We start from the raw sequence: 12705 nt of genomic DNA on the forward strand, positions 1-12705 counted from the left end.
ACCAATATGTGTAATTTTGCTAATAAAAATCCTAAACACAGCTGGCAGTAATGCCTTAAGATGAAGGGGGAAAAAGTCTCATTAGAGTGCTCATATTTATGTATGTGTCTCTGTTCTTGAGGAGATGTTGCCAGAGAACGCAACCGGGGCATCGTGAGTCAATAATCTTTTATACTCACATGATGTCCTTTGGGGCTGTGTACGTTCTAGCACAAAGCCATATGTTATGTGATCCTGGAGAATGAGCATTTAATCATTCGTATTATATATGGCCATGATTTTGTTTTCATAGATCAACTGAGCATTGTTTGCATAGCAAGCACCATGGAGTCTACATTTCAAGCCAAGAAGCTAAACAGAGCAGTACTGTTTCCCATATGTTACGTGAACTTCATTATCACCCTCCACGTTTGGAACTGGAAGTTACATTCTTTTTTTTTGCATGCATTGCTTTTTTGGCATTTCATATTTAAATCTTCACAAAGAACGTCATGGTGAAAAAATTTAGGAGCCTCATCAGCCTTTGAGGACAGAGTCCTGAGAAACAAGATATTCTCCCAAGCAGAGGGAGCAGAGCCCCACTGTTCCACAAGAATTGCCAGACAGCAACACCAATCCATTGTGCTTTGCTTGTACTTTAGGGCAGATCTTACATGACTTATCAGGACCTGGGACATCCAACAGAAATCCCAGAAATCTGTCATAGCCTTATCCCAACTAACATTGCAGGCAGAGACTCTGCAGGCAGCTGGGGCAATGTGTTGTGCTGTGGCTGGCTTGTCCCAAAGACTTTGGCTCTCTGTTGCGTGGAGCATGGCAATGGGCTGAGCAAGCCCTGTGAATCCCCTGTGGTCTGTGATCTCTAGGGAGAAAACAAGGAGAGGATTCCAGAATAGCATAAGAGACAAGTTTTGAATTGCTAGCAATTGACTTTAAAACTACAGTTGTGCTCAGGGAAAGCCTCTCCCGCTTCCTGCTTTGTTCAGTGAAACCAAGTCAATACAATTTGAAGCTGTGGCTCTGCTATTGAATTTAAGCCACTGGAATACAAAGTGATCTGCAAGGTCTAGCAGCTCTGCAGGGGGTTTCACTGAGAAATTATACTTCTCATAGCCTGGAGATCCCATGCAGTTGCTGTGCATTAGGATGCATCCTGAATTTACTACTTTCATTGGGATTTTGCCAGTCAGTCTAGTCGTAACCTCATCTTCTAATTGAAACCTTCATCAAAATGATAAATGGTTTACCAGAAAATGATTTATGGGACAAAAATATAAAAACCAAAATCTCTTGTTCTTCTGCAAATACACATTGGAAGTGAGAATGAGCTGATGAGTGTAGTCTATTCCCAGCCTAGATATTCAGGATTTCAGACCATCAAAGGGAACACTAGTAGAGAGAAAAGCATTTAACTTTTTTTTTTTTTTAGCTGCATAAGGGCCAGCAGATTTTTATTCTTTGAAAGAGTGGAGTACTAAGACATTTTTCTAGGCTGTATTTGTAAACACATGCTGCCAGAGCAAATAAGCACTCTAGCTCTTAGCACCTTCAAGTTCTGTACATTTCTGGAGTTTGCTGATGCAGTACGGTTAACTAACTCCCGTGGAAATTTTTCATGGAGACAATTTCCCGTGAGAAAAGGAAGAGGGCTGGCTGCTCTTTTGTCATTTCAGCCCAGCTATACTTAGGGCTCCTGGTTTCCCTGTAAGCGTCCTGGCAAACGATGTGTTTGAGGTCTTCACCTCTCTCTTTTTGCACAGGCTCTCCAAGCAGATTCCAGGGATCTGGAGGCCTTTGCAGGTGGCAGAGGCTACTCCAAGGTGAGTGAGCAGCCTCACCAGGTTTCCAAGCTTTTCTGCCTGACCATAAGGGTCAGCCCCAGGGCCAAGCTGTGGACTCCATGGTGAGCTCCTTCCCCATCCAGTAATTTTGATTTTCAGGCTTCCAGGCTCTGCTGCTCCTTGCACTGCTTGGGTATAAGAGTAGCTATTCACTATCTTCTAGGGTTCACATGGGACTTTGGGGATCCCTTTTCCAGGTCCTGTCTTATCATCTAACCATCTTCCTATGATCCCTCCTATTCTGAACAGCAAGGATATGGAGGCAGGCAGCCTGTCTGCCTACCAACCAGATAGGAGGAGCAAGGAGAGCAAACTCCATTTTTTCTTTCATGAAGCTGAATTTCCTGAAAATCTCCCCATGTTTGGAAATAAACCCCAAAGTCTGCCCTTTGACATTTTGCCCCCATTTAGAACAAAGCCCTTTTAAAAATTCAACTTTTCCTGGGAAGAGATTCTCATTTTGTCAGCACCACGGATGGGGCTATTTGTTAATTCAGTTTCAGATGGGAGCCAGAGATGTATTCACTCTCCCTCTGAAGCATGCGCACAAAGGAAGGGCAAGGGAAACAGGAGCTAAATGTGACTAGAGCTTTGAATTTCTGCAGAGCTCTTCTCCTTAAGGAAAAAATTCCAAGGATAAGTTTTGAAGACTCAGGCATTTCATTTAAGCCTTTTTTTACTCAAAGAAAAGGACTCTCCTTTTTGCAGTGAATGGCAAATTGCAAAAGCAGAGGCAGACAAGCATCTAGCTTATTAAGGGTCAAGACAACCAGGAAAGTTCGGAATGTCTTTTTCTGACATTGCATTTGAATCCAAAATTTTATATTAGGAAGTTTTTCCAACTGAATATCAGTGAAGAAGTTAGGATAGGGAGGAAATGTCTGCAACAACTAATTTCATTTTGTTTATCATTTTTATAGAAATGTCTGTTTTCTATTACCCTGAAGGTCAGTTTTATGGGGAGAACTCTTTAGTATGTTACCTGCTGCCAGGGTCCCATGAGCCTGGATTCAGTATTATCAGAAAAAAGTCCTTTCTGTTTTGGCTATAGCTTTTGCTATCGCATTTGGCCTTGATAACATTTGGCCTTGATAAAATTAATCACTTAACCAAGTTTATTTTCTAAATATAATTTCTTCTGCTCCATTTAGAGAAAATACAGGCAGTTTACGTACGTAGGGAATCTTTTAGAAGGTTGGGAATTTAAGCTCTTGTATCTTTCACATAATTTGCAACCTACAGTAAAAAGGAATTTGGAAAAAGCACTACAAGAGGAAACCTCACCCTTCTTACAGGTTTCCCTTTGGGAGAAAGTTATTTCCCTTCCTAATTACATTTTATATGTGTCTTCTTAAGTAATGTATTGCCTACACAATAAATATGAAATTCATAGGCATATTGCTAGGTGTTAGCTACTGTTGTCATTTATTAACTTTAAAACATTTTTCCAGTCTGTCTGCCAAAAGAGTGTGAAGGATGATGATGGTGTATGTATATTATGACATATATGACATATATAATGGGTGTGCAACTTCATTATCCTTAGTGGATGTCCACATTTGGAGGAAAAATGTCTTAAATCTCCAGTCTCCTCCATCCCAACTATGTTTCTTTCACATCATCCTTACAGTTTTTATTTTAATCACTGGATGTTAGATTATTCTGCCTTTTCTTAGCATGCAAACCATTTTAATAGGTGCTTAAAAGTGAGATGATAAAGATTATTTGTATTAAGGTATTAACTGGCAACCTAGAAAGTATAAATACATAAATATTTCTAAAGAAGAATAATAAAAGCACTTATCTCTTGATTGAAACATGAAAAAAAATTTTACCACTGTCTTATTACACAATTTTGTTTCCTTTCAATGCAGCTTACTATCCTGAGATTAAAAACCAAACAATCAAACAAAAAATGCAGTGAATGAAAAAGCCTTTGGATGAGTGAACTAAAAAGGTAATTTTCATTTACTGAATACCATAGCTACACGTCATGCTTCACTTGAACATATTCACTGTTATGACTTCATGGGTGGGAGCAAAAAGGAATAATGGGTAAAATGAAATTTTCCACTATGTCAAACCACTCATCACAATGGTTTAAACTAGAGAAGTGAAAAAAAGCTCATTGCCACTGTGTTTTTCACAGCCCAGGATCACACAGGGTGGAAGGCACTTTATTCATTTTTTCAGCTATTATTTCCTTTCCTCAAGATGTCTTCTCCTCTATGATTGTGGAGAGTGTGTTTTATATTCATTAGGTCAAGTTTCCCCCTGGTGCAACCCTAGCCAAGTGCATAGCATTGGGCCAGGAACAGTTTCAGCATCTGGTGTCCTTTTTTGGGGGATTGTTACTACCTGAAACCAGCATCCTCCCCCGAGGCCTGGCTTTGGGATGGGTTAGTCAGCGTGCACAGATGTGAGGCAATGCTTCCTGCCAGGGATGGGCAGCTGCCTGTGAGCCCCATCTACAGGGGGGTTAAACGAGACATTCTGGGCGTTGTCAGAGAGGAAACTACACACAGACATCTCTCTCTGCCTAAATGAGAGATTAAATGGTAAATTTAGGGGCAGGTGTTGCCCTGGGAAAGTAAAAAGCAGTTCATCCAGGGGTTTTGGCACATCCCTGAGCAACAGCATGGAGGCAGAACCACAACCACACTACTCTGGTTACTTTTCACAGCTCACATTACAAGACGGCTCTAGGAGCTCTAAGTTTGCCCTTACAGACCCCACACACAAATGGGAACTACTCAAACAATATTCCAGTGAACCCTTAATTTGAGCCTGTATTTATGATATTGCTGCCTTTTCTTATTTACTCTTTCCCTGAGGCTTAAAACAACAGAATGTATCAGAAAGTTCTGGCTGTGCCTAAGCTCACTCCCTGTAATTGCTCCAGGCAGAAATACACTGGGTGATGCTGGTAGATGACTAGAAATCATCTTCCATGTAGAGACTTAAAAAATGTTGGATTAGTACTTTAAGCCTAATGAGACTCAGACCATTGAACTCTTGAAGGCGCAGAAAAATCAGGTTAACTTTTATCCTTTGCTTTTATTCCTATTAATTGTCACAGAAAGAGACCAAAACAAGGGAGAAATTGCTTACCTCACATAACTTTCATTTCTTCTCTGGCTTCAAGAAAATTGCATAATTCTTTTCTTCTCCTAATTCAACTGCTCAGTGGCATATTATGCAATAATATCCTAGCTCCCTATCCTTGACAGAGCTAATGAGAGAAACAGGAGCCACGAACCTCCAGTAGGCTCCTGCAGTGGCACAATGCAGCCTTCACATGGAAGCTGCATGAAACATCAGAAAATGTTGTCTTGAAGATGATAATAGTAATAATTTTGGGGGGTTTTGCTATTCCTTCTAAAAGATCTTAATTCACTGAGGCTGAGTCTACATAACCAAGCAGAAGCATTTATTGCTACCTCACAACAATGACTTTGGAGGGAAGTAAAGTCAGAGATTTAATTCACCTTAATTCTATCAGTGATAATGAGGAACCACTCTTTGAAAATGACTGGAGAGATTCAGAGTTAAACAATCATGAAGGTGTTTTGGCCAACGTGGCTGGTCCTTTTCCAGTTATGTTGCCTTTCTCACATTAGGAATGCTGTAACTAGTTGTCCTGAGAGATGATAAATTTCCTAGCCCTGGAAACACCCAAGATGAGGCTGTGTGGGGCTCTGAGAAACCTGATATAGTTGAAGACCTTCTTGCTCATGGTTGGAGGGATGGTCAAAGTGCTGATTTAAAGTTCCCTTCAACACAAACTATTCTATGATTTGTATGAAGCTCTTTGAGCCTAAAAGGAGAGTGAGATCAACAGTGTTTCAAAGTCCATGCCTTCAGAAAAAACCAAAGGGTCAACACATAATTGTGTGCAGGATTGTTTTTTACAGCAGAGGGCTAATGCCTCTACACAAAGCCCAGATGAGTGAAGGAAGACGAAATTTGCACCGTGAAATAATAAAGTAACAATGATGCATTTTGTCCTCAGCAACATCAATAAAAGCTAAGGTGCCCTGCGTTCACTTTGGGGACAGTAATTTCAGGTAATTATTCACTAAATATCTTCTCTCATGAGCATGAGCCATGTAGAGCAAGTGAATATATAACCTAGGAGCCAAATCAGCAGGCAATCCACTTTCTCTACCCTCTGGAATCATTACTGATCTGATTAACAGAAAATAATATTAATAAAAATTGAAGGGCTGGAGGCAGATTGGAGTGCAGGATCAGAATGCAATGTGATGGTGGCCAGTCGGAAAAATTAGCTGAAATGAAGGATCCAGCAAACCTAGGGGATGGACATGAGTCAGTAATGCCACAAATGTGTGGACAAACTCCATAGCACAGTGGAATGCCAAATTATGAGTGACATATTTGAGAGGCACCAAGCCATGCCTTTGCTCTACACTGCAGTGGCACAGCACATACTAGTGTAAACTTTTGAAAGCACTGCACTGCCAGAAAGAGGAACATGGGACTATAGGAGGTTCAGAAAACAGCAAAAATTAACAGAAGTCTGGAAAACATGACCTTTGAAGACAGATTGAGTGACCTGGCTTTGTGTAAAGTATAAAAGAAAAGTCTGAGGGGAGACACGATAACAACTGTCAAGTATGTAGAGTGTTGCTAAAACAAGAAGGTAATGAATTATCCTCTCTCCTCAATGGATTAAGACAGAGAATAATGGGTTTTAATTGCACCAAGGGGATTTCACCTCTGGGGAGGCTGTGGAATCTCTGTCACCAGAGGTTTTGAGGAGCTATTGAGACAAATGTCTTTTGTGAATGATTTAGAAGCAAATGCTTTGGGCCATTGGGCTGGTCTTTGGACGTGACTTCCCCGGGTGCCTTCTGTGACTGGATGACAGAGGCAAGCTAATTGTCACATTATTTTATAATACCTTTGTACTTTGGAATTTATTTTCATCCAGCAAAACTAAACCAAAGAAGTCAAAAACTGTCTCTTGTTTGGACAGAAGGGAAGGCATGAGTTCATTTGTATACATTACCAAAAACGGTGGAAATGTTTCATTGGGGTTCATTTCATTTCAGACACAACATAAAACTAATCTGGAAGGTCTTAATCTGGTAATGGAATGTATATTGCTTTGCTAAATCAAATTCATCATAGCTATAAACCTAATTTATGCCACATTATTTACTCTGTTTGGTTCAGTATCTTCCTTTAACAACATTCAGTTTTCATGAAAATATATATATAAAAGATATTCAGTTTAACACTAATTTTTGAATGAAAGTGTATTTTTAGTTAAAGACACTATATCCACATCAAACATAAATATTTAACATAAAGCAGTTAACACAGGACATCAGTGACTTCTGTAGACCTTCACAGGTGTATTCAGCTTTTAGACTCAATACCATTTTGTCACCCAAAAATCTGTTAATAATAAAAGCATGTTGTTTCCCCTTCAAAGTTATTAAAATGCCCGAAACAGAGTCTACTCCTAGCCATGCCTTTTTCACAAAAATAAGGAGAATTACTCTGGCTTTAACAAAGTGCAGAATTCTGAAGAGCAGAATTTGGCTTAAGTGATCATGGGAATGCTGGTGGGTAGAAGTTCAATGTAGACACTAAGATAAAAAGCAGTATCAGCCAGAGCAACATCTTACATTGTCCTTAAAAGAAATTTCACTTTCAAACCTGCAAGGGTTTAAGGGAAGGTCTTATTTTAGTATTTCATTTCTGTTGCTCTATGTTTCTTGACTGCCACTCATGCATTGAAGCAAGGCATCCTAAATTAGATTTTGACAGAAATTACCGACCACTTCATTTTTATTTATTAGACATGTGCCAATTTTTTTTTAACAGTTTTATGGATTTTTATTGATATTTTCTCTTTCTGCAATAAAATACCATGAGACAAATAGATCTACTAATTTTTTTTAAGGGAAAATAAGAGCCACAACACAGTTCTGAAAAGATCATTTGTTATGATCAAATGAAAAAATAAGAGAAGAAAGAATAGAATAAGTGCTGCTGCCTACCTCCAGATATTCCAGGGTTATATAACTTTGTATCTAAATGCAATCATCATGTATAATGAAAAGCAATATAGTCTTGGGGAATACATCCAAAAAAGCACTTCTTTCATGGTGAATTACTGAAATAGAAAAGGTCAAGAGAAAGGAGAGGTCATGGGCTTGCTCTTCCCCTCCTCCTGACAGTGCATTTGTATATACTGTATATCTGTATACTTGATTTATACAGAACACTGGGTAATACCTGATATTTTGCAAACTTCTTCATCCCAAACAGTTTTTTACAGCATCTGCTTCAGAACAGCGCTGGCCACCCTGCTGCACTCTCTGACCTTTACAGCACCAGAAAAAAAAACCTGCTGTGCATTTTAAGAATTCTGTGGCATTTGGTAGATGTTCAGCTGGGAAAGTCCCCCACATAACAGCACGCGGAAAGTCACAAAAACGCCACTCCTCTCCCCAGCATATAGGACATTCAAGGACAGATGACACAGCAGACATTTAATGAAGCTAGACTATTCTTCTGCCAGCTGTTTTCCTCACATATTGCTACATAATCCTTCAGAGCAAGACTTTCAATTTTCTTTAGCTGTTTGGGAGTTATATTATAATCACTTTTTCCCCCCTAAAAGCAGTCTGAAAGCATACTCAAAATTCCTTAAAATTACATATTAATTATTTACACTTGCAGCTGTTTGTGTCAATGTTTTTAGCTGGAACATGATATGCACCTTTGCTAACCAGGAATCTTTCCTATCTGCTTTTGGGACTTTCTAATTGCAAATAGCTTTGTCTTTAGAACAGAAACTGAACACGTAAATTTCAGATTTGTCAGATTTGCCTATTAAAAACACAAAGATATAGATGCTGCTTTTCTGGATACACCCTCATGACTTAAACTCTTTATTAATTAAATACCCCCTCCTGTGTTCTTCTATCAGAAGAAAAAGATATCTCAGAAGGATTATGATTATGAAAATTCTAGTGATTATGAAAATTCTAAATGTAATATTATAAGATGGTAACACCATCCACAACAGTTTTTCCTCCTATTTGTCATTAGAAAATCTTCTTTCAAGCACTTAACTTTGCCAAACTTGAAGTGTGTCAGCTAAAGTTTTCCATTCTCAAAACCACAAGCATTCAAGCATTTATGAGGAGTCTAGGGGGGATTTTTTTCTTTCTTAAGATGGAAAAAAATTACAGTGAATTTCCATTTGAAAAGTTCTAGTGCCTGTGTGGTAGGACAGATTCTCTGTCTCCCTTGAGGGAAAAAGGGGTTAACAAATTCCTGGGCTGTGGAAGAGCTGCACATCTGCAAGGCCTGAACAAATGAATGTCTCTATTCAGCATGGACTGATGATGCCGTGGTCACAGCCAAAATGCCCCAAAGAGTTTTCTATCCAGAAAAAGTCCTTGATAAAATAAAAGAAACCGGCATACAGCTGAGTCTCACTTTAGGGAAAGAGAGATAACACCGTATGTTTGGAAGAAGAGTTCCTCCTTCAGAGATCAAACTAGCTCAGAGATTTAGAGGGGTTTTGAGGATACACTGTATAACTGGTAATAACAGCAGTTAGTTAGTTCTGGAAGGTAAGAGATGTAGAAAATTGAAGTATTTCGCTTTTATTTCAGTCCAGTGGGGATTGTGACTACCTCCATGTTTGCAGCAAGAATTCAGTTTTTCTGTGTCCTCTACCTTAAGCCTGAGAATCATTCTTCTGTCAAAAAAATGTGTTGCTTTTTATAAAAAGAGTAATAATTGCAGTTCACACCTCTTTAGCAGATATTTCAACCTCCCTGAAGAGTCAGTCACTACTAAGTAGCGACACAAGGCTCAGAAACGCTTAACTTGCAAATATAGCTATGGGCTATCTTCTGTATTTGATAGTGACTCTTGATGTGGAATCCACAGCATGCAGAGGAGAAAACTAGCTAAATTAAATTTGAAAAAGACCATCCTGAGGATCTCTTTGATGGAAATTAAAATTTAAATCTTGCTGATAATTTGTGAGTAGAGCATACCAGCATTTAGCTACAATATAGAGCATGATTTCTTGCTTAATCTGATTTTGAATGAAAAAAGTATTTAAAAGTACTGAAGTGGGTTATTTCACATTTTCTTTGATGATACAAAACCTGATTCTGATATTCAGAGTTCTTCTGAGTGTGATCTGGCTGCATTACACTCCTACAGTCATTGATGAGACCTCTGTGTTCTAGAGAATAGGAGAATATCTGGATATGATATAGTGTATCCTACCACTGTATGATTTTGCTTAGCGAAAAATTAGTAAATACTTTACAAAAGAATGCTTAATGGAAACTAAATAGTTTATAGAAATAACTTGATCTACTTAATATTATATGCATAAATTAAGGACAGCTATTAAATAAAATATTCTTTACAGTACTGAAAATGATCTGACTTTACCAATTGGTGTTAAAGTGGAGGTAGGGTAATAACTCCAACCTTTCTTTCTTTTTTTTTAAAGTAATCTGATTACTAAATTCCATTCTGGGAAATTTAACTTTGAAAAGGCAGCACAATTTTGCAAGGAAAATAAAAACTGCATCTCCTTTCATTAGTCACATACATGCTCTCTACTCTTAGCTAAAGCCAATGAAGAGAGACTGGCCAACCCTCCCCAAAAGAAAGTTGTCTAAAAACTGTTTTCTAAGAGCACGACAAGTAACCTAGGGAGAATACAAGATATTAACATTTTTTTCTGATAATTTTATTTTCATATTATTCTAACATTTTTGAAAATACTTAAGGGTTATTTAAAAGACAGAAATAGTTTCTTTTAAAGACAAGACATTTGTCACATATTCCCTAAGAAATTTAAAGAATGTGGTATAAATAGTAAACTGGCAAAATTCTGACGTCAAACAATATCCATGCTGATTCCAGTAACCCGAAAGAATTATAACAGATGGACTCTCATGGCATTTCAGAAAGACTTACAATTCTTTTTTCTGTCAGGTTAATTTAAAATTTTTTCACAAACAGATCTAGCTTTACAAATGGAATACTTGTTATTTTACTTGAATTATCAGTCTAGACTAAAGGGGTCCCTGTCTAACAAAGCACTACAGAATGCACCTGACTATAAGAACCCAAGAAGACCTTTGAAAGCCACTGCTGTGGTGATTTGCTAGAATGAAGTCAGAATGAGTAGTGTCCTCCTTTTCGTGATCTTTCACCCTTATTTTTGCAATAAAGGTAACAGACTGTACAGCAGAAAAACTTTGAGAACATCTTAAGGAACTTCCTGAAAATAACATCAGAAGAAAACTGTAGTTTAAAAGGGAATATTATGCCACTTTCTTCTGGCCAGTTAGCAGTCTCCTTTCTCTCAGCAAGTCATTATTCTCATAGTTCCACGGCCAAAGCTCCACAGGCTGGTGAGTATCAGGGTAGGAACAATCGGAGTTTCCCATCCAAGGTGGCTGTGGTGAGCTGCAGGTCAAAAGAAAAGAACATGTGGCTTTAATGAAGATCTTTCCAGTAAGCAGTTTGCTTTAGAGCAACAGAACAAATGAAGATCATTAAGATGATATTTAAATTACTTCTACGTTAAGTGGTCCAGGATTCATTAAAAAAAATAAAAACACCATAGACTCTTCTCAACCAAGCTGATCTGAAAATTCCATTTCAGTTAGATTTTTCTTTTCCAACTATTTTCAAATTTGTGTCAACATCCGCTAACACATCAACAGTCTGTAAAACTGAAGCATATGTTAAAACCACATAGAAAGTCAAACAGACTTCACTGTGTATGACTCAAGAAGAGAATATGGAAGAAATAAGAAAACAAGCTGGAATAAATGAAGATGGAAAATACTGTGAATTAAATCAGGCATACCAACAAATACAGTTTTCTGATTTTATTGGTGTTGAGTGTAGAGTGAGAATTTCCTTTGTAAGAAAGTATGTTGACAAATTCTATGAACAGGCAAGTCTTGAAGACACGCATAAAGAGCCTTCAGCTGCATTAGCTTTCTTTCACCAGGCTGAGAAAATCTTAACTATAAAATAAGAGGCAATACTATTTTCTGCACTTACATCTACAAACAAGCACTTGAAAACCTGCTGTATCTCAGAAAGAAAGGAACAATCTACAAATGACACCACATACTAGTCATTAAAAATTAAAGGTGTTTAGGCCTTGAATATTAGGATTCACAGTCATTTCTCACCAGTGATAAAAAATCTGTAGGGCTGGAACAAAATAGGCCGCTCATGATCTGACCAGTTCCTTTGGTTAACTTTTTGCATGCTCATTTTTCTTGATCTGCCCTTTCTTTGATACATTGACTTATTTGTTTTATTCCTCTGGATAAAGGAACTCTGTGGTCAATTAATTATCTTCTTGGGTTTGTATTCCCTCCTTCAATATCACCAATGATCAATTATTCTAATCTCTCATGAGCTTAGCTATGGTTTTGTCTGGCTAAATCTTGAAAAATTTCAATGAAATTTCACAGCTCATTCCAGTGTTTAAGTGCCTTCTTAGTTGTCTTTCAGTTTTTTTCCCTAATGTCCAACTTGAACCTCAAAAACTGCAATGTGTGGTCAATCTTTCTGTGATGTCCTCTGACAGACAGTACTGAAATGCAGCTTGGTGTCCACCTGCTAAATGTATTCGCTACACTGCTATTACATTCTGCCTCGAGGGACCTTCAGTTTTCATTGAGCATAAAAAATTATCTTTCTATTCCAACTAACCACTTCCACACTTTTGGTAGCACCAAACCCATCACTGAATTGTTGGCTGAACTAAAAATCCACACCTCCTGGCTTTAAGATCCCTCCTTGTTGGTCATATGATCTA

At 38.1% G+C, this 12705-nt stretch overlaps 1 protein-coding gene across 1 annotated transcript in view; it reads right to left on the reverse strand.

Annotated features, from left to right (window-relative positions):
• Positions 1–10698: 10698 nt before the first annotated feature.
• WDR27 (WD repeat domain 27) overlaps positions 10699–12705 on the reverse strand; it is a 90456-nt gene continuing 88449 nt past the window's right edge. Inside the window, exon 24 of the mRNA XM_054279977.1 lies at positions 10699–11330. Coding sequence (XP_054135952.1) covers positions 11283–11330 — 48 coding nt within the window. The 3' untranslated portion in view covers positions 10699–11282. The remainder of the gene's footprint in view (positions 11331–12705) is intronic.

Source organism: Melozone crissalis, unplaced genomic scaffold (assembly GCF_028551555.1).
Source record: "Melozone crissalis strain CALT ecotype California unplaced genomic scaffold, PUWL_Pcris_2 ptg000027l_1, whole genome shotgun sequence".
NCBI classification, from domain to species: domain Eukaryota; kingdom Metazoa; phylum Chordata; class Aves; order Passeriformes; family Passerellidae; genus Melozone; species Melozone crissalis.